Source organism: Tubulanus polymorphus, chromosome 8 (genome assembly GCF_964204645.1).
Source record: "Tubulanus polymorphus chromosome 8, tnTubPoly1.2, whole genome shotgun sequence".
In the NCBI taxonomy this organism is placed as follows: Eukaryota; Metazoa; Nemertea; class Palaeonemertea; order Tubulaniformes; family Tubulanidae; genus Tubulanus; species Tubulanus polymorphus.
Window position 1 is genome coordinate 15,320,123 of NC_134032.1, and position 26,370 is coordinate 15,346,492.

Here is a 26,370-nt window from a genome sequence, read left to right on the forward strand (position 1 = left end):
CGCGCCGTCTGCTCAAGATACAGCGTAATGACCTTCAAAAGGTGATCAACCTCGACATGTATAATAAACAACCTGTGAATTAATTAGTCCAGTTTTAATGTGAAATTTGCACAATATACAAACAAAGGTTTTCAGTTGGCGGTTTGCCAGAATTCTTCGGGCCAATCGCAATAAGCGTAACTATACAATACACGGATCATGTTTCTCATTGGTTGGTCTGCCCGAACGTCACTTATTGTTGAACTGGCCAATCAGAATAAGTGTTACTAAAATACACAAATCACTGGCCAATCAGAATAAGCGTTACTGAAATACACAAATCACTGGCCAATCAGAATTAGACTATCTTGCTGTATTTATTATAACATGCGGTATTTATTGGTTGGTTCATTTGAATACCTTCTGAAGCTGGCCAATCACAATGAGCGTTACACGATACAAGATGGTGGAATTCGTATTTGAAATGAACCTGTTTTCTGTGTCAATATATCGAAGTCACGGGTGTCTCTTCAACCCGTTCAATGGCCGAATTTGAAATGTCTGGTTGTTATGGCATTGATTTCCGCGCAACGGACACCAGTGTTATAATCAGATTCCTATTTTCAATGGACTGTATAATTTCTCTTTTCTTCGCGGGGCTTTGAGGCGTATTCTGAGGGAAATGTTTAAGACATAGCCTAATCGTAAATGAATCTCTACAGAGAAAGAGAGACAGGCGCGATAGAACGCGAACAGAGAGTAGAGAAAGGTTACCGTTAATGAAAAACACTGGTATATCCCTTACATACTCGTGTGTGACGTCACGGCGAGTTGTATTCGATTATTTCCAGTCCCCGGAGAATTCGTCCAAGTGCGCGGTACAAAATTACCGTAGCCTGAAATTCGATTTAGTGTCAGGTTTCTACATCGGCGAATATTTAATACCGAATTTACGATTCACCGACACAAAGTTAGCTTCCTTATCTGCACACGTGTCCGTCCAGACGCCGCGCTGAGTCGAGTTTGAATTTGTATATTAATGGTTCTCACTGTTGATTGGGTTAATTTAAATCGGTTCGTTAGCAATCGTCACGTGACGAACGGAAGGTAATTGGCGTGATTGGTTGTCTAATATAGATTTCTGTCACGTGTTAAGCAAATGTTACACTGACCTTCAGAAGTGTTGCGCAATTTTGGCATTTTAAGTAGAATTGCGTCAACTTTACCGCAGCAAGAGACAGAGTCTACTATATTTCACAAACTCAGTATTTGACACCAACTCGGGGTAGAATTTTACCAGTCTCAACTTTACCGCAGTAAGAGACAGAATCTACTGTATTTCACAAACTCTTACTCAGTATTTGACACCAACTCGGGGTAGAATTTAACCAGTTTCAACTTAACCGCAGTAAGAGACAGAGTCTACTGTATTTCACAAACTCTTACTCAGTATTTGACACCAACTCGGGGTAGAATTTTACCAGTCTCAACTTTACCTCAGTAAGAGACAGAGTCTACTGTATTTCACAAACTCTTACTCAGTATTTGACACCAACTCGGGGTAGAATTTTACCGGTCTCAACTTTACCGCAGTAAGAGACAGAGTCTACTGTATTTCACAAACTCTTACTCAGTATTTGACACCAACTCAGGGTAGAATTTTAACGGTCTCAACTTTACCGCAGTAAACTTTACCGTCAATTCGATATTCTCATCAATACACACCTACTATTAACACGGTTATAAAACAGTCTTAGAGAACGAACCACACACGCCCCCACCCCTCCCTTGACTCCCTCCCTCCCTTTTCGTGACTAAATCTAATCAACATCACACCGAAGTCGGCCATTTTAATTGAATTTCATGCAGGCCGCTTGTATTTTTATAATCCAATTTTTAGACCTATCTAATTAAGAAATGCAATGCGCAGTAGAACTCGGCATTGCGTGGTGTGGACCTGAAAGGCAAGAGGACGCTGTTTGTATTTAGTTACGGAAGGAAGTTTCCGTTAACTGTTGAGAACGCCCCCTGTTGAGAGAATACGGAAATTGTTTGATGAAAAGCAAACTTGAGTTGGGCGGGCAGCAAAAGCCCTAAGTCTACGCATTTCAAGCTAATCCGCATTTGATTCTACAAAAGCTAAAAAAATGTCGTGCATCGGCCGGGAATCGAACCCGGGCCCCCCGCGTGGCAGGCGAGAATTCTACCACTGAACCACCGATGCTTGTTGGAGGATACGCAATCTAAAGTCTAGAAAGCCATATCCAGAACAGTTGCAACCCGCAGGTGTGTTTGACATTGATGATATATACTGTACCTTGCACTGTACTAAAACACATTGTATAAAGCTGACCCTCAATGCAGATCAGTGAAGACCAGTTACAAATGTAGAATCTCACAGAAAAATAGATTCTTATATCCACAATGCGCTTTAAACGTGGCAAAAATGAATTTCAAAAAACAACTTTGCATCGGCCGGGAATCGAACCCGGGCCCCACGCGAGGCAGGCGAGAAATCTACCACTGAACCACCGATGCTTGATAAGTTTAGTCTAAAAGTTCAAGCAACCAGACTTCGAAAACACCACACTACAAAGACCAGACATAAGACATTTCATCAAAACACTTCCCAGATGATATGAAAAATATTGATAGCAGATATTGATATTTTGAAGGGCGTGGTCTCGGCGGTTGAAAATTATGTACCTATTATTGTATAATTCATCCGAATGTCGATTTATTTTTACGTATAACTTCTAATTAGTTTCTACCTACGGCAAGCACACGCACACAAGTGTCATCAGTTATTGTCGACTTCGTTGCGGAAATCCGTCAGCAAATCATAATGTCGCCATATTCGACGAGAGGAGAACTAATGTATATTTGTTTTCGCGAACTTCGATTTTTCGGGGGGATATTTCTCGTAATCTTTTGAACAACGATGACTTATCTGAACCGCACAGTTTCACTGGTCGTGCATTGAAGCACGTGTTCAAAAGTTAAAGAGGAATATCCCCAAAAAATATATACGAGATAAAGAAATGGACTTGAGCCACTTCCCGGCTTGTGGTGAGCGCGGCAGGCTCCGAGCCGGGCAATTTTCGTCGTGTTTCTCGTGGAATGTGATATAATTAGCATTGTTAACCGAGTCCTCGACGCAGACGATGACGCTAACCGAATTAGCAGACGATTTTGGTAATTCCTACGTTTATTAGGTTTAAACTTTTCCGTCATATTGGTTATTATTTCACCAGCTGTACCTAGTCTGTCCGCGCGGAATCCTCTGAGGTTTCAAACTAACAATTATTACCGTTGTCGTCATTGGTTAATTTATATGTTACACTGCTCTACATTATTTTGTACAGTCATGTTGGCCCCTTAGAAAATAGCTGAGTCTTGTTGGCTGCTTACAACTACGATGTTTATTGCACTTCACGTTGTTTTTCGGATCTTGTTTTCGTGTTGGTTTCGTGTTTTGTGTTGTGACGGTTCCTGATATCGGATGGTTTCGTTCCTTCTGGTTTAAGATCCTCTCAGAGACGATAACTAAAACACTTACTTTTCCACGAGTCCACCCCAATTTCTGCATGACTTTTTCCTTTCTTCACTGACTCTCCAAGCTCTCCCGGCGTTCACATATTGTGACCTTGTCTTACGTCAGAACATCCCACCGACCCATGTATGGAGCGCTTGCGTACATACGCACGACACAATTATCTAAATATAAGTTTTGCCACCAGTTAGAGCTCAATGCGCGCCACATTTCGGTTTCCCTCCTGTCACAATCAGACAAGATATCTGGCTTAACTTCAGTTTCTATCTTTATGTGGGACACGTGGGTATTCAGACAACAACCACGGCCATGAACTCCAGCTTTTGTTCATATTTCCCTACTGCCGGTGAACTGATGCCCCTGAACTTTCCCTTCCAAAGGTGATTGACCCCAATCGCTTTGGGAAGAGGCAAGACTCTCTAACCCTATTGGATTGTTCATTTAACCTCACGACGGGACCATCGCAGACCGCACACTGTAAACAGCCAGCAGGACTTGAACCCACTTATCACTCAGCGCTGAAAGTGAATACAGCAGCATCAATCCGTATCCCACTGAGCTACCGAGAACGCTTATGGCGAACTGGTTTCTTGCATTCAAGTAACAAAATGCCAACAAGTTGAAATGCCCAAGGATTCTTTGTCATTTCTGATTCGGTATCAGTCGAGATATACGGTCGGTACGTATGTCGACTGCGACGAGGTTTAATGAGCCGTGAGCCAAAAGGTCGGTATGGGAGAGACATCTCCTTTCTTCCTCGCAGCTACGACAACCACTATCATTCCTGATCTGTCACCGTCGCAGACAGTTCGCCTGTGTACAGACCTGTAATCAATGGACTGCGTAATGTGATGGACACCTCAGCTCTACCCTATCTCCTTTCTCTCCCTCCCTCTCCCTCCCTCTCCCTCCCTCAATCTCCCTCGCTCCACCATGCCATTCCCGATGGTTCTATCTCCCATCCATAAGCCCCCTCTCTCTCCTCCCTCTCGTTCTCGCTCGCCTACCTCCCTCCCTCATTCTCTCCCTCTCCCTTTTTCAATCCCTCCATCTTTCTCTCCCTCTCCCTCTCTCTACTCTCCCCGCCTTCCCCGTACAGCCTTTCATCTTGACATCTAAACGCTTCTCTATAATAGGTCGATTGTTGCGACGTTTTCTTGCAATAATCGTGTTACTCGGTAAAGGCGTTCTAACTCTCAAGCCACATCGATCTGGCTGATTATTGTTAGAAAGCCCCAGCAGAGAAGGGCGGCGGATGGACGGGTTGACGAACGGACGGACGGCTGATTGTGTCGCGTATACTGTTTGCTTACTGAGATACGGTTAAGTTGATGTATGTACGTTAAACACTAACAGTAACATTCTGGTATTGTTGTCGGTATCTGTATGATATGTATATATCTATGTAAAGTCTTCTTCGTCTGTTATGGAATATTTTGATTGGATTCGTGCCGCTATGTCGTCTGCAAACAGCGCCATGCACGCAAGTTACCAGCGGGCAGCCATCCGTCTAGTTCGCGATGGAAAACAAACCTCTTAACGGTGTTCGAAATTCGATCCAACGTTCGACTAAATCTGTACTTCGATTTTGTTGATTTGAAAATCAGTCCCTGTTTCGGTCCCGGCCAGTTAAAGGGTTTGTCAAAAGGAAAATCCATATTTCAAGATCCTACAAATGGTTCTTGAGACAAGCTAGATGACGTGTAAAAAAAGGTATTACCTTTAGAAAAATGACAATGCATCGGCCGGGAATCGAACCCGGGCCCCCCGCGTGGCAGGCGAGAATTCTACCACTGAACCACCGATGCTTGTTAAACAATGTGTGATCGAGAGTCAAGAAACCCGATCCAGAACAGTTGAAACCCGCAGGTGTGTTTGACAATGATGATATATACTTTAGCTTGTGCAGTATTAAAACACATTGTATTAAAGCTGAGCCTCATTGCCGATCAGTGAAGACCAGTTACAAATGTAGAATCTCACAGAAAAAGAGATTCACAATAATAAAAATGTTAAGTCAACGTAGTAAAAATGAATTTCGAAAAAAATTAAGTTGCATCGGCCGGGAATCGAACCCGGGCCCCCCGCGTGGCAGGCGAGAATTCTACCACTGAACCACCGATGCTTCATGGTCGTGTTATCTCGATTTATTTGTCACGAAGCAAGCACTACTGCTTACAAAATGACCCGACCGATAAGAAGGTATTATTTCAGCCTTCGATGGATAGGACAGCAAGCGATACGATGAACGTTCTCTGTCGGCAACAGGGAATCAGTAAATCACTTTGCTTGTTTGACGCGCCGCCTCTCTTCAGAGCTAGCTATAATGGACCATCACTTGACCATAAATTGGCTTGAAACGATCGCAAACCGCTTTCACCAACGCGTCAGAGTGGAATTCAATTATTAATCGCCTCGACAATATATCGACTGAGATGGTGAGCTGGCTGCTGCTAGTAGTTCGATTATTGCCATCGTGACCTTAAAAAAGTGTAACGAAGCAAGCGCTGACCTTGAACGCAACGATGCAAGCGCTGACCTTGACCGATACACCTGAAACCTCGTCTACATTTCACCAAGCACCTTAGTGTCTGATGTATAGCACATGATAGTCTGAGTTTAACTTTTTCTGGTGAAACCGAGCCCAGAGCTTGATCCGATCGGCCGACAACCTTCACCGAGAACCTTAGTGTCTGGGTGATTGGTTACACTAGGATCGTAGAGCGTACATTGCCAGGAGAAAGAAGGGCCGGGTATGCAACGCTTGAAACATGGGTTGTTACATTTTTACGATGGTATTTCTATGCCGGTTATGTCTAACCTACGAGCAATGATCTAACTGATTGTTAGATAATTGCTCGTAGATCTAACCAACCAATCCGAAATAAAGTGTTTACACATTTAAGGAAAATTACGATGTCATCAGTTTCGAATGCTTGTCGAGGGAGGAACGTGGCAGAGTCTCACGATGTCATCAGGTTCGAATCCCTGCCGATGGAGGAACGTGGCAGAGTCTCACGATGTCATCAGGTTCGAATCCCTGCCGATAGAGGAACGTGGCAGAGTCTCACGATGTCATCAGGTTCGAATCCCTGCCGAGGGAGGAACGTGGCAGAGTCTCACGATGTCATCAGGAACGTGGCAGAGTCTCACGATGTCATCAGGAACGCGGCAGAGTCTCACGATGTCATCAGGTTCAAATCCCTGAGGGAGGAACGTGGCAGAGTCTCACGATGTCATCAGGTTTGAATCCCTGTCGAGGGAGGAACGTGGCAGAGTCTCACGATGTCATCAGGAACGTGGCAGAGTCTCACGATGTCATCAGGAACGCGGCAGAGTCTCACGATGTCATCAGGTTCAAATCCCTGAGGGAGGAACGTGGCAGAGTCTCACAATGTCATCAGGTTGGAAACCGCAAAGAAAGTCGTCGCTTTCATCACATGAAAACGGCACGACACCAGGGAGAGGGTATGGGGCAGGGGGTTCGAGGGACATCTCTGAACTTCCGAATGATGGCCTAACCGTACTTGATAACAACGACATTGTCGATTGCCAGCATCACGGGTTCAATTAATCAACCACGACAATCTGTCATTATTCGGCTTCTTTTTCTCGCGATTGTGCAGGAGAGAAAGAGAGAGAGAGAACCTAATTTACTCTCCCGGTGTGTGGAGGATTACCGGACTTTCTGTAATGAAAACACGCGCAATAGACATAAAGAAATCATATATAAAAGTGGATCGTGATTGTTTGTTACCGGACGCAATCTTTGTGTGTAGCGTTCCCGCGATTATTGCAACGAAGGTGTTCGTATCCTGGAACGGGATCGAGATCGATAAGTTAAAGTTACCCCTGATCCAGTTCCACAGTTTTGAGTTAGAGTTAACTCTGGACTCAGGATCCAGTTCCACAGTTGTGAGTAAGAGTGAACTCTGAACTCAGGATCCAGTTCTACAGTTGTGAGTTAGAAATAACTCTGAACTCAGGATCCAGTTCCACAGTTGTGAATTAGAGTTAACTCTGAACTCATGATCAAGTTATAATTGAGTTTTGAAAGCTTTTAACGTGTGTTTTCTGTGAAACAAACGTTTTGCCGTGTGGGTCGGGTTTTAGACAGCACGTTTTGCCGTGTGGGTCGGGTTTTAGACAGCACGTTTTGCCGTGTGGTTCAGGTTTTAGGCAGCACATTTTGCCGTGTGTGTCGGGTTTTAGACAGCACGTTTTGAATAGCACGTGTATCGCCAATAAACGGTTGAATCCTGTGTGAGACGACGAAGGCGAGAAATTGTAGATTAAAAAGCTGACTCGATTTGTTGCGTGCCAGTGACGTCACCAGGCTCCATTATTGTAATTGAAAAATCGGAATGAATTTTTCATTTTTAAATTGCCTAACAACAATATAGCCTGATAAATAACAGCAACTTAAATGTCACACGTTCGTGCGACGCCGATCTCCACGCGTGAGAGGTATACCCGGGTGTTACACATATCAGCAACGTGCAACCACCATCATTGACATTCTACACAGCCTGGAACTATACCTTCAGACAACATGCAGCATGGAGCTACCCCTCTGACAATATGCAGCATGGAGCTACCCCTCTGACAATATGCAGCATGGAGCTACCCCTCAGACAATCGGCAGCATGGAGCTACCCCTCAGACAATCGGCAGCATGGAGTGGAGCTACCCTTCTGACAATATGCAGCATGGAGCTACCCCTCAGACAATCGGCAGCATGGAGCTACCCCTCAGACAATCGGCAGCCTTGTGCCACAAAGCGCACCGATAGAATGTCTAATATCTTGAGTTTGTAGTTCATTTTCAATTAAAAATGTCTCAGGTGAAGCACTGAACACATGTGAAGTGTGGACGATCAGTTTTTGAAAGTGTGCTGATAAAATGTCTAATGTCTGGTGTTTGTAGTTCATTTTCAATCAGAAACGTCTCTAAACTTTCTATTTCATTAGCAGAAAGCTGTAAATCACGCGTTAAAGATGGCGCCGGACGGATCTAGTTCGCTTCCCTGGTATATCATGTGTCGGGGATAGAAATACACTCTATATAATCTCATTCTCTTTTTACCGGCCATCACAAGATCGGCTGTTCTCAATAACAGCTCCTATCAGACACCTACACAATAGAGTCGACGCGAGGGGTATACTGCGAATTGTCAGGTAAACTGCTGAATGTGAATTTGTGAGTGATATCACAAATCCGATACGGGGACCGTCTGTCAAAAACATACAGCCACCCTGATCCTATGTGATTTGATTACGGTTGTCACGAGCGCCAGTTGGTATCTCAGTGTGGAATAAGGCGTATTGCTGTTGCATCCATTGCTCCGGGGTGACAAGTTCGAGTCCTATCGTGAGATTAAATGAACAGTGCTCCAATAGGATTCAGTCCTTGGAAAACCCACCTGTGCCGAGTGACAAGCGGGTTCGAGTCCTGTTAAGGTTAGTCTTGGGCAAGATATAGCCTTAAACAAACGGCAAGTCACACTGGTAGGCCTAATACCACCACTGCTGCTGCTGGTGGTGCTGCTGCTGCTGCCACTGGTACCAGCACCACCACTGCTGCTGCTGCTGCTGCTGCTGCTGCTGCTGGTGCTGGTGCTGGTGATGCTGCTGCTGCTGCCACTGGCACCAGCACCACCACTGCTGCTGCTGGTGGCGCTGGTGATGCTGCTGCCACTGGTACCAGCACCGGCTGCTGCTGCTGCCGCTGATCTGCCCGCTTTGACACATCAATAGACCTCCGATAAAACTCCCATAAATCTGCAGATATAAATCTCGCGATTTCCCGTCTTTTATCGCGGGAGTTCGGGAAGTATATGCCCGCGCCATCTGTCATCTGTCTGTTCAGTAGACGAAACAACTACCGTTACTTAAATCAATTAGTTATTGATCCGAGCAGGCTTTGAGCAGTCTGACGTCATCGGGAAGCTAGGCCACGACGATGATTGAACGATCCGTAAGATGTAAAGAGTCGATAGAAAGAAAAGAAGATTGAAATCATCTTTTTCCCTTCAACCCGACGACGACAGCATCGAAAGATGAGAAGAGATTTCGGAATGTGTTTTGTTTCGCAGACGATGGCGGCGGCGATCACGTGTGTTACACCAGTCACTCGCTGTTGATCGATTTAAACAGGTCACGTGGGTCGAATCTACCGTATTTCCTGTGATTAACGGGAAATATATTTCCTTTCAGTCCCGCGCTCGACAAAATTAAACAGACTCACACACCGACGCGGAATTTGTGGAGATAGTGTCATCATTCATCGGCTTCGTTGTTATGGGAGCGAACAGATTTTGAATAAAATCGTCGCTATTGTTGTTGCCGTCTCTTGGAGTGAGATCGAGTCGATCACAGATTTTTAAAAACAGCAGCAGCAGCAGCAGCGGCAGCGCGCCGGCAGTCGTTCATTCAATTACCAACTATAAGCGCATGCCACTTTATCAATCAGGGTCACTGACGTGATCACAGCTGTCAAATCCGTATAAAGATTGACGTCGTCCAAGCTGCATCGGTGGTTCAGTGGTAGAATTCTCGCCTGCCACGCGGGGGGCCCGGGTTCGATTCCCGGCCGATGCAAAAACTTTTTTTTAGACACTTAAGTTTTGAATCCGCTTTTCGTAAAAATCTATTTCGACCAATAAGTAAAATGCGACATGTGTGTGCGTCAATAACTCTTTTTTCAATTACACGTGTCCTTTTTCTGGGAAACAGCTCCTGGGCTGAAGAAAATATGTCTATTTCACAATCGATGAAAATAAAAATAGTCATCGGTTTTATAAACATCAAAGTAAAACCTATACGGTTCATTATAGCGCTATATACCCTCTCCTTCTCTCTCCCTCTCTCCCTCTCTCCCTCTCCTTCCCCTCTCCCTCCTCTCCCTCTACCCCTCCTCTCTCTCTCTCTCTCTAGTTTGCGCCTGAAGTTAATACTAGCGGATCGAAAACCCAACCGGATTTCGCTCCGTAGTCGGTAGCGCCGTTCTTCTGGCAGCATAAAAACATCTCTCGTCATTTCGGGTTTAATTTATCATCTTCCTAGCGACATTTTCATTACAGGAACACGGCACGACCGAGAACAGACAGAAGTCTGTTGCAGAGGAAATTAATGATTTTTTGAATTCATCGCACCTGCGCGCACCTGCTGCGCACTTTGACATTTTACTTGAATGTTTATATTAGAATCGGTCGAGAGACAATGCTGCGCTACTCGTTAGTGTGTGACGATAATGATATATATATATATATATATATATATATATATATATATATATATATATATATATATATATATATATATATATATATATATATATATATATATATATATATATATATATATATACCCGCCTGCCAGTGCCTGCTAAATAGTCATTTTAAGCAGGGGCGGATTTAGGTGGTGGGGTGGGGTAGGGGGTGTACCCTAGCTTCCTAACGAAATTTTTCTGATGAATTTTTTCTGATTAAAATTTTCCTGATAAAATCTTTCTGATGATCTGATGGCTGTTTCTATAGATTATATCTTATAAACATCTAGTTAAAACCTAAAAATCAGTATTCCCGAAAATGACTGCAAGAATATAATCGAAATAAACTTGAATAAACTACAAGCGTGAAGAAACACGAAACCTCTTCACGCCCCTCCTCCTATCCAAACTCAGCCACCTGCCCTCAGTCTGCGCCGATTTTATTACTATCCTCAAACTAACAACTATCATGCTGGTAAAAACCAGTAACTAAACGCATCCCTTGCGATAACTGGTTGGAAAGGTGTTCATTTGTCTAGTAATTAGTTTCGTTTTGTAGGTGTTTCAGTTTGAATGTTATTGTTCTGTTCTGTAGGTGTTTTTATTGTGTTTTGTAGGTGTTTTTATTGTGTTTTGTAGGTGTTTTTATTGTGTTTTGTAGGTGTTTTTATTGTGTTTTGTAGGTGTTCAGCTGCCTTTTTATGTCTAGTTGTTAGTGTTTTTGTAACTATTCCCGCCCTCGCGGCAAGCGTCGCTTCCTGTATGTTCTCCATGGTGAGTGATACTTCATCAAACTAACCCTAGAAAATTCTATTCTTTTTATTAAGTTTTATAACTTTTTTATTTATTTACGCTTTATTCGCTTGTTTTATACAAAGATGCATTGGTTTTATAAATACAACATGGTTCGGTAGAAGTGGGGTCGAACCTGAACATGTTTTAGGTTTCCTCGCGGTAGCTTCGTTGCGTCGAAGCTACCGCGATCGTATCTATCGAATCGACTAGTTGCTCGTTGATCGGTACGTAAGCGTCGGCAAACGTACCGATCCGCCGCGAGTTTCTTTTTTTCTTCATCGATGCAATCGCGTCGGCAATGATGACACGATAAACGCCATTGCCGACGCGATCGTACCGTCGTTCGCGGCGCGCGTACTCGTTTGAAGTGGTTGTAAATATCTCTCTCCAAAATCAATCTTAAAAAGTAGACACCGCAATATGAACAACATCTACGCAGTATCTATAATTGAACATTCGGATCCATATAATATTGGGAAAATGTTTAATTCTGAACCGTGCGCGCCGCGATGGTTTTGATGACTGCTGCTGCTGCTGCTGCTGGTGGTGCTATCAATTTCCTTTCATCCTGTATAACATTACCGTCCATTATTGACACGGTTAATTGGCTTCTGCTTTACTCTCGCGCTTGTGACCTCAACGTGTTCAATTTATTGGGTCCGATAATAGATTACCCCCCGCTACCCCCACCCCCATCCCCATCCCCACCCCTCGCCCGTTCAATTATAGCTTACAACCGATTAAAAATTGTTTTAGGGCGGAACAAATGATGTTCAAAAATGTAAACTTTTCTTCATGAGAATGGATTCGTTTTCTTTTAATTAAGAATATCAGGACAGCCATTACTTGTCAACGGGAAGAAACTTCTTTGTAGTGTAATTTATTTCATAACGTTGTATTATCGTTGATATATTTCAGATTTCTTATGGTTTTCATGTGTTTGCTGTTCAGCGTTTTTTCAACTGTTAAACAATACACACTTGTTGCAAGTCAAATATTATTTTATTTGGTAAGAAAATCAGTGTTGTACCGTCGTTTCCCTGTAGAGGTCGCTCGTCCTCGCACGTGTGTTACGTCATAGTTTAAGTGTTGTACGACTCACTGAGTTGTGAGTCAACTCAAAGAGCTCGCGTTCTTGAGTCATATCTTAATATAGAAATCAAGAACTGGGTCTGGATAAAAATACAATCAATGACGTCACATGCAACGCCCTCTACAGTATATCCATGGTGTTGTTATCTCTATACGGAGTTTGTGTGTAAATCGGGGCTAGTTCCTAGCTTGCCATCTCTTTCATAGATGGCGCCAGTGTCAATTTACCTTCTCAGAACCACCACCATGTGGCGCTGCAGTTAGTGTTTCCTCTTAAAATCCTATCCCCACGTTGCTTGCGCGAGTCTCTGCGGAATGTTAATATCCTCGAATATTCCTAATGATGAAATACTTTCTAGGGTTATTTTTTTCAATACCCTCATGCCCACTAGATGTCGTTAGTGTCTTCGCGATCTTCAAAATTGTTACATTTTTATTGTTATCAAACTATTTTCCAATTGCTTTGTTCTGCGTAATATTTTCATTTTCAATAATCGATTTTATATCCGTGTACAATTCTCGGAGTGAAATAGGATTTAATCTAATCTTATCTTACGAACCTGATGGAGGTGAAACTGCCAGATGCCACTGGGTTCGAATCCCGACGAGACAGGACCGACGAGACAGGATCGTCATCGAGCCATCAGTTTAGAATTGTTATAACATTTCGACCCGTTTATGAAATAATATTGGGCTTTAAAAAACATAATGTTCCCGTAATGCTATCGTCACCTATCAATTAACAATAATAATCTCATCTGTGTATATTATAATATAGAAGACTAATCGATAAATTAGAGGCCACAAAAGTGCACGCAACCACAGCGTACAACAATCACCGCAGTTACAGTCAGATTTATAATTATCCACCGAGGAGTAATCACGTGGTCTCATTATCCACGACAACCACGGCACGCACTATTACAACAATATAGCACGTTGAAAAGGTAATACTAATCGTAGGGCGTCGGCCTCGGATTACCGTCGTTCATACTTAAACCTGTTTTCGACTGCAATCCTCTGAGATATGAGGCGTGCTCCTGGTTACGTATGTTAAACTATGGTTCGAAGTTTGAAACCAGCATTAAAAAAAAACCCACTTGAATGATCCCTATCACTATTCGTTCTAAGCAGGTATTTTGGCCAAAGGAGTTTGATTTATGGTTTCCTTCGAAATATTCTAGACCCGGTTCAAACAGTTGTGAGTCAGCTGAGTTAGTTGAACTCGGGACTATAGTTCTATTGTTTAGAGTGAAGTCTGAGTTAAAATTAGTTCATTTTCGATGTTATAACACATGAGTCAAACAGTGGAATTGGGTCATGGCTGATTGGATCTAGGGTATATGGAAGGCCGGGATCTTGTAAAAAAGAAAAGGCCACTGTGTCAGGCTTGGGTCTCTCCCTAGATATTAGATATTTTTGAAACATCAGAAAATATGCAATTTACGAAACGACGAGTTTCAACGGTCTTTGTTTCGATGAAAAGGGCAGCCTCTCGGGAAAGGCAGGGGTCCGGACCCCGAGTCCAACCCCTAAATCCACACCTGCGGTGTCTTCTACGGTGTTTGCTGCATGTTGCATGTTATTTATAATATTCCTATAATAAACGTCGTTTCTAATTCGTGGATTTGACTGTGGAAACACAAAAACACTAAATCCCGTGTTTTCGGTAGTTTTCGGTAGTTTCACCGTCTACGGAATTTGTCTTACAGTCGTTTCGATGAGTAGCTCCTAAACAATTGCGCGATTCAAATTATAATTCGTATTAGAAATCTTCTGTCTGTAACACATGTTCTCCGTAAGGCGTTTTGATCCGAAAGTTCGTCAATAATCAATTGTAAATGCAATCTAAAATCCATCCACAATTTTTCTAATTCCTTGAATGATGATTAGAAACGTATATTGAATCTTATTTAACTAGACACGTGATTGGTCTAATTCCTGATGCGGAACACGAAGACAAATTTTGTATATAACATAAAATCTTCTTTTTATCCTAAACGCTCTGCATTTATTTTCAATAAAAATCCTCATCACTGGTTTTCGTCCATGTATGGCTTTAACAGTTCGCCAAAATAAAGTTTTCCTTTATTAGTCATTGACAGAGACCCGACTCGTTAATATCTGGATAATTAAACTTGACGCTGAAACCGTTTATTATTCAAATCCTTTTTTTTCTATATTCGACTCTGCTCAGGAAATCGTGATGGTGTTCTGGTTTTTTACCGAGTACTGCTTGAGGATGTGGTCAGCCGGATGTCGGTCCCGTTATCAGGAGTGTAAGGGTCGTATGCAGTTCGCTCGCAGACCACTGTGTGTCGTTGGTAAGTTGGTAACGTAAATCGTGCCAGGATTCAAACCTAACGAATCTAACGGCCCCACTCTTAAATTACTTGCGAGTCCATTAGGTTCGAATCCCCAATGTCTGCAAATTTTCAAGAATACGATTTTCATCTGATGACGAATTTCTTAATTATTTCATCCGTTTCAGATCTCATTGTTGTAATCGCGAGTATAATTACTCTAGGATTAGGAAGCAGTGGTCAGATGTTCGCTGCCTCGGCGTTACGAGGTCTTAGGTTCTTTCAAATATTACGTATGGTACGGGTAGACCGTCGTGGGGGGTCGTGGAAACTATTAGGCTCAGTTATATGGGCTCATAGACAGGTAAGTTATGGGAGGTGCTACAATCTCAGTTTCATCGTGTACTAAAAAATAAACTTTTAAGTTTTATGGTTTATGTTTCTTTTTATGATAAATTCAGTAAAATTTAGTTGCACTAAGAATATAAAATCTACGGAAAACCCAATATCGCTGCCTGGCAGCTATATTTCCGTTTTGAGGTGAATGATGTTGTTTGGGTTAAAACTCATTATCGCTGCTTTGCAGCTATATTTATTTTAAATTTTTTTCGCCACATGTTTTTTGTACACGATGTTATTCAACTGTTTCTTAGTTTTTACTTTCTCTCACCGTTACATAAATAATAATTTTTACTATCATTATTATCATTATTATGATTTTTATTAATTTTCCACAAAACCCGTAATCGCTGCTTTGCGGCTATATTTATTATCAATATTCATTTTTCTCCGCAGGAAATGTTCACGACGTTATATATTGGTTTCTTAGTGTTAATATTCTCATCGTTTCTCGTTTATCTCGTCGAAAAAGATGAGAACAAAGAACATTTTGGTTCCTATGCAGACTCCCTCTGGTGGGGCGTGGTACGTACTACAGACAAACCACAAAAACACCGAATAATAAATTCAAATCACGATTTATTTAGATAAAGACGCCGTTAAAATCTAAATATCTTTTTCTGAATTTGCATATGATATATTATTTAAAAAATCTTGATATTATGTATATCAATTCGAGATTTATCGTTTTAGATATTTCGTTTCTAAATTCGTGAAAATGTCGTAAACAATCACGATATTTGAAAGTATATGATATATTTTTCTATTTTCCTTTTGCAGATAACGCTATGTACAGTGGGCTATGGGGATACGGTGCCGGTCACGTGGGCCGGGAAGTTAATAGCGGCTTTCTGTGCCTTATGTGGAATTTCCTTTTTTGCCTTACCCGCCGTAAGTACTCTAATTAATCAACCATCAAATTGATTTTCAGTTTTTCGGAAATGTTCCGACATATTCAAGAGTTTATTATAAAGATGCTGATAATGCTCTGCAGTAACTAAATATCACAATCATAATTGTCATAATTGTCTTTAATAGTCATTAATCATTACTTATTATTTTCATCATCATTTTGTATGTGTATTGTTATTCCAGGGTATTTTAGGGTCAGTTTGTTTCTTATTCCAGGGTATTTTAGGCTCAGGTTTTGCATTGAAAGTTCAACAGCACCAGCGTCAGAAGCACCTGATAAGACGCCGGGTACCGGCGGCCACTCTTATACAGAGTCTGTGGCGCTGTTACGCGGCAGACGAAAATTCAATGTCGGTCGCCACGTGGAAGATCCACCTGGTGCCGTGCCGGAGCCCGTCATCGTAAGTATCATCATCGCGCCCCCTGTCGGTGACCGGTGCAATCTGGGCAAGATCATTATCATTCAATATATGAACTTAAATTGAAAAGGGAAATTTATTCGACCTAATAGTAGACAGTTATTACACTTGAAAGACTTACTCCACACTAGCCCCACCTCGTTGACCAGCTCCTCAATTGCCACAGCAGGTTTCTAAGTTCCAAATGATACGTGGGAGAATTATTTCACACTGGCGCCGCCTAACGGACCCTAAATTACCACATAAGGCAGACCCCACCACACACGTGGAGAACTAACTAACAATAACGCCAACAGGCGGACCCTCGATTGCCACAGAAGGCAAATTTCACAGTACACCTGAAGGACAGCTCCATACTCACACCACCTAGTGGATACTCGATTGCCACAGTATAACTCCGCCCAAACCATCATTCAATTATTAAATATTTATATATTTATTGATTTTACAGCAGCACAGGGTTAGCCAATAGACCACGCAGTTTTAGGTCAGTGTCTCCCTCTGTTGAAGGGTCACGTCATTATAGTCAATCGATATTGTTGCTCGTAGTAACAGGTGCAGTGTTGTATATCTATATATCTAACCGTAACCTTGACCTTTGAGTATCCCAACGCCACCTGTAGTTCAGAAACCCTTGACCGAACCTCGATCCCAAAACATGCTAAAAGTTATATTGTTCTGTGTGTGTGCGTAATACGTGTGTATCGCCCCCTAGTGTGTACTTATTGAACCTTCAATGTGTACTTATTGACCTTTCCAGTGAATAACTAGTGCCACAGCATTCCTGCATGAGGCTATTAGGATATAGTCGAAACGTTGAAAAAACCTTGTTGTAATCAGTCTGATTACTCCAAGAATAAACTACACTAGCTCGAGGAAGCATTTTGGGAATTTTGAGTTCATCTGGGTTTGAGATTATTTGTTAACAACAGGGACTCAGTGTTATTCATCATTTACAAGATAATGATGATAATGATAATGATAGTGATATCGTGATAATGATGATGATGATGATATTAGTTAAATAGTAAAAATGATAATCATAAGATAATTCAGAGTGTTTGGGAAACAATGCTGTTTATCTTAACTGTTTCCCTGTTCTATTTCAGAGAGAGGGATCGATTCAAGCATAATTCGTCGTTCGTCAGTCGTTTTTCGACTCGCAGACGAGACCGCAACCCGCCGCAACATTCCCCTCGCGTTCCGCATAATCCTCTACGTAAAACATATACGGGTGATAGCGATTCGTTACATACCGAGTCGACAGAGGCGCTGCACAGGTACGTCACATCCGCTCTTCGTCGTTCACCAACATTTTGCAACTTAACGCGCTAAAAGTATAATATACGACTAATATGTTTCGTATTCAAAGAACGGCCATTTTGAATCACGCGTGATTTTTACCAGTTCACGCGAGACCTGGTTAAAATGTCAAGGTTCAGATTCGATTGACGAGTGACTGTCTTTTCAATAAAAGAAGAAAAACAACTTTTTGGTTCGAATGCAACCTTCCATTTTCATAAACTCCATTCAATACGACTTCTGAAAAAGGCTCGTAGCATTTGATCCGAAAATGTCGAAATCCTAAACTAATTTTATTTGTATTTTTGGTTCTATCCCTCATTTCGTACGAATCTCGAATCGCCGCGCTTGGCAACGACTGTAATCATAATACATTTTGCCCAGATCCTTTTTGCCTATCCTCTCGCGCTTGAACCGCGTGAGGTCAAAGATGGCTGCTCTTGAGGCGAAAACTTTCATTTTTGCGAATCTCGCTTTTGAATATTCGAAAATATGCTGTTTGTCCTTTGCGATGAAAGCACATAATCCTGGCGCACACGAAGGCACACGGAATCATGTGTGCACTCGTGTACGCTTTGCGGGCTTTAATGTCTTCGTCCTGTGCTCCCCAACTTTTTAAACCATCTGCACCCCTGTCAACCCCCTTTGTGACGTCATCAGTATATCTTATCCTACGAAACCGTTGAACGGAAATTCGAAAGGTTTGTTGTAATTCAATTTCAATTTTTATTTATTCAACGAGTTCCAAATTTGCCAACATTCACGACGTAATCATCTATCTTTAATCCCTGTCCTGCCGAAAACGGCAAAAATCGGCAAAACGGCAAAATTCGCTTGATGTATCCAAAATTAATTTCTTTAAAGCAAACAGTGAATTCGTCTAAGTGAATCATTCTTTAGTCAATTTCATCTCTAGCGTGTCCCAAAACGATTTTTCAGAAGCCAAAACTAGTCTCCAAATATTCAGTCGATTGATTTAACCCCCTTCCTGTGAAAGGCGGCAAAAGTTGCCCTGCTGTATTATATTCTATTAATTATAAGTTGTGACTACGATTTTTTTATCCTTCAGTTTAATAAATAGAACGTGGTAAGCGAAACAAATCTCCTCTAGCTCCTCACACCTTGTCTCAAAAACCCGGGACACATTTATTCGTTTACTCCGTCTCTGCCGACATTACAACCAGCAAAATGGCCGCCAAATCTCTTCTTTTAATCTCAAACCACTAAAACTTGAATCATTGAATTTTATTTGTGGTCTCAATATATTTCCTAGTGTCCGTTCTCAAAACCAACTATCATCCAATATTTCTACACTTCTACTCTGGTTCAATGGGAATCTCAGTGTCGTCAATGGTAACCGTGACATTGTTGAGTGAAATTCTAATTTTGCTCAATTATATTACAAGTCAGGCCAATTGCTACCCTCAAATTAGGACCATTATCCACAGATCTGGAGAATAACTTCTTGAACCAACTGAATATATTGCTCCGGAACTGTGGAACTGTGTCTAACCATGTATGTATTTCCTGTGTTCGGCCGCCATTTTGCGTGTTAGTAATCGAAGTAAACATTGGTTCTCGGGTTTTGAAAATGGTCGATGTGCATGGATCTTTAAAAAAGCTTCAAGTAACCGTTCTGTTTTACTGGTCGATGGAATCGTTACTCATTTTGAAAAAACCATCTACGTGTGACGTCATTTTAGTGGGGATTCCCTCAACGCATCTTCGGTGACGTCACGGGGAATCCCCATAGGTGATGACAGAATGAACGATCGATGGGCACAGAATGATAAGTGTTTATATTTGACGCAGTGTGGAGTCTAGCTTTTCCTGTTGTGCTCAGCACATTCTTTATAAAAATAAAAACTATCACACACATATTTCCGATTGGTATCTGTATCGGGCCTCTAGCAGACGATTCAATGCTTCCTCGTACCAGCCGACGACTAGTACTTATAAATCTATTGATCTCGACATTATGTTTATTATGAACCGCCAAAATTCTAAGTACTGAGTAATGTCTTATATTTTGAAGTACATGTACATGTATTATCGATAACCAAATACACTAGGAACCTATCGTGACTGTTCTACTCTCGCTACAGCTGTGAGGGGAGTGGGTTCACCGAGAACCTATCACGACTGTTTTACTCTCGCTACAGCTGTGAGGGGAGTGGGTTCACCGAGAACCTATGCGACTGTTCCACTCTCGCTACAGCTGCGAGGGGAGAGGGTTCACCGAGAACCTATCACGACTGTTCTACTCTCGCTACAGCTGCGAGGGGAGTGGGTTCACCGAGAACCTATCACGACTGTTCTACTCTCGCTACAGCTGCGAGGGGAGTGGGTTCACCGAGAACCTATCACGACTGTTCTACTCTCGCTACAGCTGCGAGGGGAGAGGGTTCACCGAGAACCTATCACGACTGTTCTACTCTCGCTACAGCTGCGAGGGGAGTGGGTTCACCGAGAACCTATCACGACTGTTCTACTCTCGCTACAGCTGCGAGGGGAGTGGGTTCACCGAGAACCTATCACGACTGTTCTACTCTCGCTACAGCTGCGAGGGGAGTGGGTTCACCGAGAACCTATCACGACTGTTCTACTCTCGCTACAGCTGCGAGGGGAGTGGGTTCACCGAGAACCTATCACGACTGTTCTACTCTCGCTACAGCTGCGAGGGGAGTGGGTTCACCGAGAACCTATCACGACTGTTCTACTCTCGCTACAGCTGTGAGGGGAGAGGTTATAGCTGCCCAAATAAATTCTGCACATTTCGTAGATATTATTCGGTACCCACTATTATTTGCCTCGTTCTGACTATCGCAATTTGTTACTATTATTATATCGATGTTTAATGGGTCTCGTCTACACTGAAAAAGAAAATGTTCGAAAGTTTTTTCAACATTTTCTTTTGATAGCTTGAAACATGAACCCCCGTCAAAAGAGGGTTTATTGTTTACACTATACTTCTTCTCTAGAAGCTGACCAATACAACGCCCCCTAGCGTTATTTATTTGAATTAAACGATGGATAACCCATTTTGTTTCAGATTACCCAACCCTAACCTTCTGTCCCCATTCCCAGTGAGGTATAGTATTTTAAAACCAAATCAGAATGAATTCAAACGTCTTCTTTCTTCCTATCTTTCTTTTTTTCTATCTTCTTTTTCATCCCACATTTCTAAACATTTTTCATTCGTAAAAACTGAATAAACTTGACGGAAAATGATTGATTGCTTCCGGATGAGGGTTTGCTCGTTGGTGAGTTCAGAAAGTTTCGAGTTTTCGAGTACAAAACAAGTTTCGAGTCCGAAATTTTCGAGTTAACGAATTTGATATTTTCCGAGTTTCGACTGCGAAAATTCCGAGTATCTGCAAAAAACTAAAATATCATTTTTTCGATATTTCTAAGACCCTAAGATGTCATAAGACCCCCGACGAGCAAACGTTCGGCCCATATTTCTGTTCACATATAGAAATCACATTGGAACACACTTTAAAACAACCATTTCTTTGATAGTAAGTTTGATATATCAACCACACATCATCACAAATCCCGTTATCATTTCAGATATATTCACTCACCTTGCCCCCTCATTTTACAATTATCCCCTCCCCCTCCCCACTTAAAACAATCCAAACCGTTAACAAATCATGTATTCTATCTCACAAACCTTAAAATTAACACTTACGATACGTCATCACATGCAACACTCACTGAAACTACGATTGTAATATAACACGTAATAATTTGTAAAGAGGCTTTGTGTTTACTGAGTGTAGAAAAGATACAACAGAGATGAGTAGTACTTATGGAACTAGTGGTTATTTGACGTTAGAGCTTTCGCTACTAATGAATAGTAGTTTCACCGGGTGAATGAGTTTAGCCAATGGAGACACAACAGTATTTAAGCAGATATTGTTCATTCACCTGATGAAGCTAACTATTTATTAGCTAATTATTTAAAGCTCGTGCATCGAATAAACTAGTTACACCTATAAAGTTCTACGCGTTTCTGTTGTATCTGATGTACGTTACGGAGCCCCGGATATGACAAAGTGAAAAATAATTGTTTTCTTTTCGTTCCCACAAAATCTTTTTCGTTCGAACGAAGTGTTTTTAAGTTTGAAGCCAATTGAAGTTATATGAAAAACTATTCACAGTTAGACGAGAAGATACACAATATCCGTGTATGATGATGACGAGAGAAATCTCACAATAACGAAGCCAAGATTGAAAAATTCTATATCAGAATGATTGTATTTGAGGAGCGACGTTTCGGCTAACAACTGTTAGCCATCATCAGGCGTACTGATGATGGCTAACGCCTGATGATGGCTAACAACTGTTAGCCATCATCAATACGCCTGCTTCGTTATTGTGGGATTTCTCTCGTCGTTATTTACAGTCGACGCAACCAATAACTACACGGGCAGCACTGAAATGAAAACTCTCACCGTAGCATGCGTCCTATTTACCGTTATTTGTTGTCTTTATTTACTGGGAAAAAATAAATTCAGAAAAACAAAACCATAAAACAAAACAGGAAGCAAACCGACAATAAAGTAGCATGCGCATTTTTAACATTAGTTGTCGAAATTTATTTTTCTATTTTCGGTTTGAGATTTTTTCAGAAGAAAATCTATTGATAGGAAATATAGATTTGAATTTCTTATTTTTTAAAAAAGACATTTCGATGTTGTATTTTTTTTAAATTAATTCAAATCTTAAAATCAGTTCGATTTTATCGTGGTTTTTCCCTCCACTTTTCTTGCATAGAACATCTAAACCAGCTCTGTGTGAAAAAAAGATTTCCAAAAATATGTTTAAAACTTTATAAAATGTCGCCACACCCTCCTCATAACTGGAAAAAGTCTTTGGCCAACGGGTATACAATTCAGAGGTAGACCAACTTCGGACGTTCAGTTTAGCGAATACTTTTTACTCAGAAATGTTTGGTTTTGGTTCTTAACTCAATGATTTGGATGAAGACAAAATGTCAAAATCAACCGTCTAAAGCTAAAACTTTCCGCGAACTTTATTCGTGGACGTCTTGAAAGGACACCTCTACTTAGCATTATACTTAATTAGCCACAATTAGTTTTTACATGTTTAGGGGAGTCAGTTTAATGACAATTAATTAGCTTGATTAGAATTACTTTAATTAGAATAACTTAATTTGTAACAATGCATGTACGTTGGGAATTTAATGATAATCTTTAGCATTGTTATCGAATTTAACGTAGATATTTAGACGTATATATTTTGCTTGCGTTTGAATAACGTTTATCGTGTTTTACGGGTATGAAATGATTTTCTTATCGAAGCTTTTTCCAGATCCTGCGGTAATGTATTCGATACTACTAATAAACAATATATATATATATATATATATATATATATATATATATATATATATATATATATATATATATATATATATATATATATATATGTGTGTGTTTCATAGACACCGTGCACGTGTGACGTCACAGTTCGCCTGCCATTTAGTCATTTACAAATTTCGAGGATGCGTCATGTAAAACCCTGTTATTGCGTTTGACTGCCAATAGAGGGCGTTGTAATATGTGACGTAACCGCTTGTTAGCTCGTCAGAAACTTTTATTAATGATATCTCATTGTTTTGACCATATAGTGTCGGTCACGTGATAAAAGCGCACAGCTGCACGGTGTCTATACAGACGAGAACCACCTTTAAAACGGCCATCTTGGATCTCGCGGGATTTTGATCAGTTCACGCGAGACTTTGCGAAATTACGTCGGTTGCTAAGCGAAAACCGTCACGCCGAATTTTGGCATTATTCATAAAAATCCAAGATGGCTACTTTCATTGCGAAATGGATATAAATGTACGATGCACACATACATATCGTGATGCAACTTCTCGCAAAGTCTCGCATCCAAAATGGCCGCTATTAAACTTATAATTTGTTTCCGCTATTGTACGGTCGAACTAATCAGTTCTCCGTTTTCATTGGCTATTTCAGGAGTCACGTGAGCCTCGCTATGGGTGACCATGCGCCGATTGCGAAAGAGAACTCGGTGACGTCATTCACAACGTCACGCAACAAGGACCAATCAGACGGTATGAACTCCACGTTGGCCACGCCCGCCTCGTCGTATAAAGCTATGCAGATATTAGGCCACGACTGTTTCGAAAACAACGACGGTAGGTCAATAATGACGTCACCGCCATTTTTAACGGTTTAATCACGTGACTGTGTACGTATTTCCTGCTTCGTTCAATCGTGTCTTTTGCGCTTCGATGAAATCTCTAAATGTCGGTTGAGGTGACGTCATTTTGTCCAACATGTTAGTTGTCAATGGTTTCCCATCCAGACGATGTTTCGTATGAACATATATACGTATCATATATATATATATATATATATATATATATATATATATATATATATATATATATATATATATATATATATATATATATATATATATATATATATATATATATATATATAATACTTCTTTCTTTTTTTTCTACCAGAAAAAAATCAATAATTCAATATCTGAAACCGTCTCCCAGGAGTTCGGTGACCTTGAACTAAATAATGAATTTCCGACACTTCCCATAATACCTCGGATATGGTGTTGCTATGACACGTCAATATATTGTTGAGTGGAAATTTGAATAACGCTCAACAATGAGTTATATGATAGCAACAGCGGGTATTATGGGAAATATCGAAATTGTCTAGACGACAATTAAACGTGTATTGTAGCGTTTTCCATAATGAATCTGATAAAACCCCGTGCGTTATGAAGTGTAAACCCCGTGCGCTAAGAAGCGTTAACTATTTTTTCTCCCCATTTTTCCTTTTTTGTTCTATTTCTCAACGTATTCAATTGTTACTAAAAATAATCTGATGGTGTCGGTTAAATGTAGCGAAAAAACTATTGTCTGGTTACATAGATTGGAAGGACTGACGCCCATGGGCAAAATAATTAACCTTGGCGATCGATAGTAATATGGACAAACCACGGTTGTAACTGACAGATTTCAAATTTTAAATTGTTGCCAAAGATTATTTTGCTCCGATATCTATGCAACTCAGTTCTGGGCCAAGTTGCACAGTCGTGGCTTATGTCCAAAAGTGGTCTCAAATCCATCCAAAAACTGGTCTAACCTTGTTAGATTGGCTTTAGAACTAAAATGAGCTTAGGCTGGTCTCAAGTTGTTAGATGGGTTATAGAACTAAAACGAGTTTAGACTGGTCTTAAGTTGTTAGATTGGCTTTAGAACTAAAATGAGCTTAGACTGGTCTCAAGTTGTTAGATTGGTTATAGAACTAAAACGAGTTTAGACTGGTCTTAAATTGTTAGATTGGTTATAGAACTAAAATGAGTTTAGACTGGTCTCAAGTTGTTAGATCGGATGCAGAACCAATTTGACCTTAGACTGGTCTCATGTTGTTAGACTGACCTAAGAACTAAGATGGTCTCAGACCAGTATTGAAGTGACTGTGCAACTAGACTCAGGATTTCTTTATGTATCATACAATATTCAGATATTATTCTAAGTCATCTCTGTCGATCAATATAAATGTTCAATTTACAGATTTTTTAGCGAACAACAAAAGATGTCACGTGTCCTTCCACAGTTAGTAGTAACGTATTAGTCATAAAATGACGGAAAATAAGATTTTGTTTTTGAAAAAAATTCTGATCTGTCACACGTTCCTTTATTCTCAATTCCACCTCGTTACCACGGCAACGAATTTATATAACAAATTCAACAATACAGACGGTTTTTATTGGGGTTTTTTTCGTTGTGGAGACGAAACACACAATAGAATTGTTTTTAAATCTTGTCTGTGGTTTTGATTTTAGGACTTTTTGTAAGTTGATGCTCAAAAATAAAGACTATACCGATTTTTCTAATTTTTTTCAAAATTATTAAATGGACAGGAAACCGTTATTTCCTATATTGGCCACGATTTGTTGTGTTAATGCGAGGATGGAATTGAATTTCACACTCTCTTTCACCCGATTTTACGCAACCCGCTGATATGATTAAAGCTGTCTATAATTCTGTCCTTATCGAGCCCAGAAATATAAATATCGACACCTTTTTGCCGCACACATTCGACGCATTGTCTGATTTGGAACGCACGTTCAATTCGAATCGATTTAAAATACCTTCGTAGAAAAGTTCGTTTCCGCTACGAAAATGAATAAAATTTTTGGCATGGTTAATTCTTTTAGGAGACTATCTATCTAATTTTTATTCTATTTTGATGTCCTGCTTCTACTGCATGCTTCTTTGATGTGTGAATTATTTTACTCCAAAGAACAGGTTACCTTT

General features: G+C 40.9%; 1 protein-coding gene and 5 non-coding genes across 6 annotated transcripts in view; 2 read left to right on the forward strand and 4 right to left on the reverse strand.

Moving 5' to 3' along the window:
- The window catches only part of LOC141910409 (potassium voltage-gated channel subfamily KQT member 1-like), a 68,875-nt gene that overhangs the window by 39,707 nt on the left and 2,798 nt on the right, over nucleotides 1-26,370 (forward strand). The window contains 9 exon segments of the mRNA XM_074801148.1: nucleotides 12,515-12,605; nucleotides 14,886-15,012; nucleotides 15,180-15,355; nucleotides 15,787-15,915; nucleotides 16,171-16,281; nucleotides 16,519-16,707; nucleotides 17,769-18,001; nucleotides 19,093-19,110; nucleotides 24,035-24,132. Coding sequence (XP_074657249.1) covers nucleotides 12,515-12,605; nucleotides 14,886-15,012; nucleotides 15,180-15,355; nucleotides 15,787-15,915; nucleotides 16,171-16,281; nucleotides 16,519-16,707; nucleotides 17,769-18,001; nucleotides 19,093-19,110; nucleotides 24,035-24,132 — 1,172 coding nt within the window.
- On the reverse strand, nucleotides 2,133-2,203 carry Trnag-gcc (transfer RNA glycine (anticodon GCC)). Its single transcript has one exon. It is a non-coding gene; the product is annotated as a tRNA-Gly (tRNA).
- Trnag-gcc (transfer RNA glycine (anticodon GCC)) lies at nucleotides 2,447-2,517 on the reverse strand. The gene has a single exon. It is a non-coding gene; the product is annotated as a tRNA-Gly (tRNA).
- Trnag-gcc (transfer RNA glycine (anticodon GCC)) lies at nucleotides 5,270-5,340 on the reverse strand. Its single transcript has one exon. It is a non-coding gene; the product is annotated as a tRNA-Gly (tRNA).
- Nucleotides 5,587-5,657, reverse strand: Trnag-gcc (transfer RNA glycine (anticodon GCC)). Its single transcript has one exon. It is a non-coding gene; the product is annotated as a tRNA-Gly (tRNA).
- On the forward strand, nucleotides 10,061-10,131 carry Trnag-gcc (transfer RNA glycine (anticodon GCC)). The gene has a single exon. It is a non-coding gene; the product is annotated as a tRNA-Gly (tRNA).